The sequence below is a fragment of the Boleophthalmus pectinirostris genome, unplaced genomic scaffold (genome assembly GCF_026225935.1).
Source record: "Boleophthalmus pectinirostris isolate CB_2022bp ecotype Guang Dong unplaced genomic scaffold, ASM2622593v1 HiC_scaffold_17, whole genome shotgun sequence".
In the NCBI taxonomy this organism is placed as follows: domain Eukaryota; kingdom Metazoa; phylum Chordata; class Actinopteri; order Gobiiformes; family Gobiidae; genus Boleophthalmus; species Boleophthalmus pectinirostris.
Window position 1 is genome coordinate 28,752,459 of NW_026571115.1, and position 1,750 is coordinate 28,754,208.

At 49.8% G+C, this 1,750-nt stretch overlaps 1 protein-coding gene across 1 annotated transcript; it reads left to right on the plus strand.

Moving 5' to 3' along the window:
* Positions 1–498: 498 nt before the first annotated feature.
* Positions 499–1,526, plus strand: ier2a (immediate early response 2a). Its single transcript, XM_020920785.2, has one exon. It carries the CDS (start codon positions 582–584, stop codon positions 1,110–1,112), a length of 531 nt encoding a protein of 176 aa, XP_020776444.1. The 5' UTR covers positions 499–581; the 3' UTR covers positions 1,113–1,526.
* Positions 1,527–1,750: the final 224 nt, after the last annotated feature.

The following is a 1,750-nucleotide window of genomic DNA, read 5'->3' on the forward strand; positions in this document are numbered from 1 at the left end:
CAGGCTAGATTTTACCTGGACGACTGAGGGATTTTACACACATTTATTCAACTGTGTTCAAAAGTGTTTTTATGTCTAAGAATAGGTTACCATGAAACCCATGCAATCTTACTGTGAGTGGGGTCGCCTCTCCACAGATATGACCCCTAATTTAACCTGACTTCACCTCCTGTTTGTCTCCAGGGAGATTACATTTAATGCAATACCGCGCAGCTTTCCAGGCAAAACAATAACATCTCCACGGAGAGACAAGCCTCCGTCCGGAAACGCGACATACCGCACCTTTAAACCTGAAGCGCGTGTCTCCATATTAAGCCACGTGCATGCAAATGACTCGCGCAGAATCGACTTTCTTCCGATTTATTTACAAAACAAACTCGCAGGACTCGCATATCAAAGCGGGGATAGTTCGAGGTGGGCGGGGCTTTCGATAGTCGTGGCATGTGACGTCACCGAGGTGATAAGTAGTGCCCGCGCGTGCCTCCGGTCTGTATTGTGTCTGCGCCAGTCGTCAGGGGGTCGTGGTCCGCACTCGAGCGCTCACTGCCCTGGACCCAATTACGCACAAACATTTTTCAAACATGGAGGTCGGCGCCGAGGCCAAGAGGATAATGGTCGTGGCTTTGGGGAAACTTTACAGCTCCCGCTCACAAAGAGGAGGTCTACGCTTGCACCGGAGTCTCCTGCTCACCCTGGTCATGAAGAGCGCGCGGGACATGTACCACGCGGCGGCCCAGGAGGAAGAGGAGTACAGCGGGGTCGCGCCAAGCTGCGATCCGGCACAAACAGACCTCACCCCGGACCCAAACACAACCGCACAGACTGTCGAACCCGAGCACTTCGCGTCCGAGGAGGTCAGCGACGCCGTTACGCAGCCGGAACCCATGGAACAAACACAACAGACTTCACAACAGACTTTTACGCACGGCCCAACGCAACACTCGAGGAAGCGGAGGGGCAAAATATCCGCGGTACCGGACTTTTTACCGCTCAAAAAGGCCAAACTGGATTGCCCGACGCAGCTCGTAGTTTTGGTGGACTACGTGACGTGTAGTGACCTCGGGGCCGCCCCATCCCCCATTCCGGTTCCCATGGCTATAGCGGCGTGCTGAGAGAAATACGCTAAAAAAAACCAGGGCATTCGGTTAATCGTTCTGGGACGTAAAACAAGACTGGTGTTTACGTGTTTGTGATAAAATACGTCCTTTTACGCGTCGGATACGGCTACGTTTTTCTTTGAAACGAGCCGGGGACAGATCAGATCGCTGGTAAATGGGACGGCACGCCAGCTGGTGCCTGTATAATGCCCTTAGTAACTTTTGGCCTACTTTTCCGGGTCACGTAAGAAGACTATGACGGCAACACGTTATGCTGGTTTCAGATACACTGCCTTAACAAGGAATGAACTCTCTGTAGATTTTTATATGTGTGAAATTTCTGAAGAATTATTTGGAAATATGCTGATGAATTCTATGTCAAGTGGAGCTACCTCAGTATATTTATTATTAAAAATCTTTTGTACCAGATTTGGGATTTTGGCTTGGTTTTTTCGGTTTTGTTTTGGTGGTATAGATGGATTTTGGTGGGAAAAATTGTGCACGAAAACTACCAGCCCCCCCTTCCCTCAAAATATCTGGCAACCCCCAACTACATTTGCAATACAAAAGCTTTGGATACAATAGGGTCAGCTCTCAAAAAAGAATGGGGGGGGGGAAGAGGGACGTAAAGCTATTGACTGGTCTGGGACAAC

What these genes read in the sequence shown, in the direction of transcription:
- ier2a (XM_020920785.2), top strand. Translation starts at nt 582, where the DNA reads ATGGAGGTCGGCGCCGAGGCCAAGAGGATAATGGTCGTGGCTTTGGGG.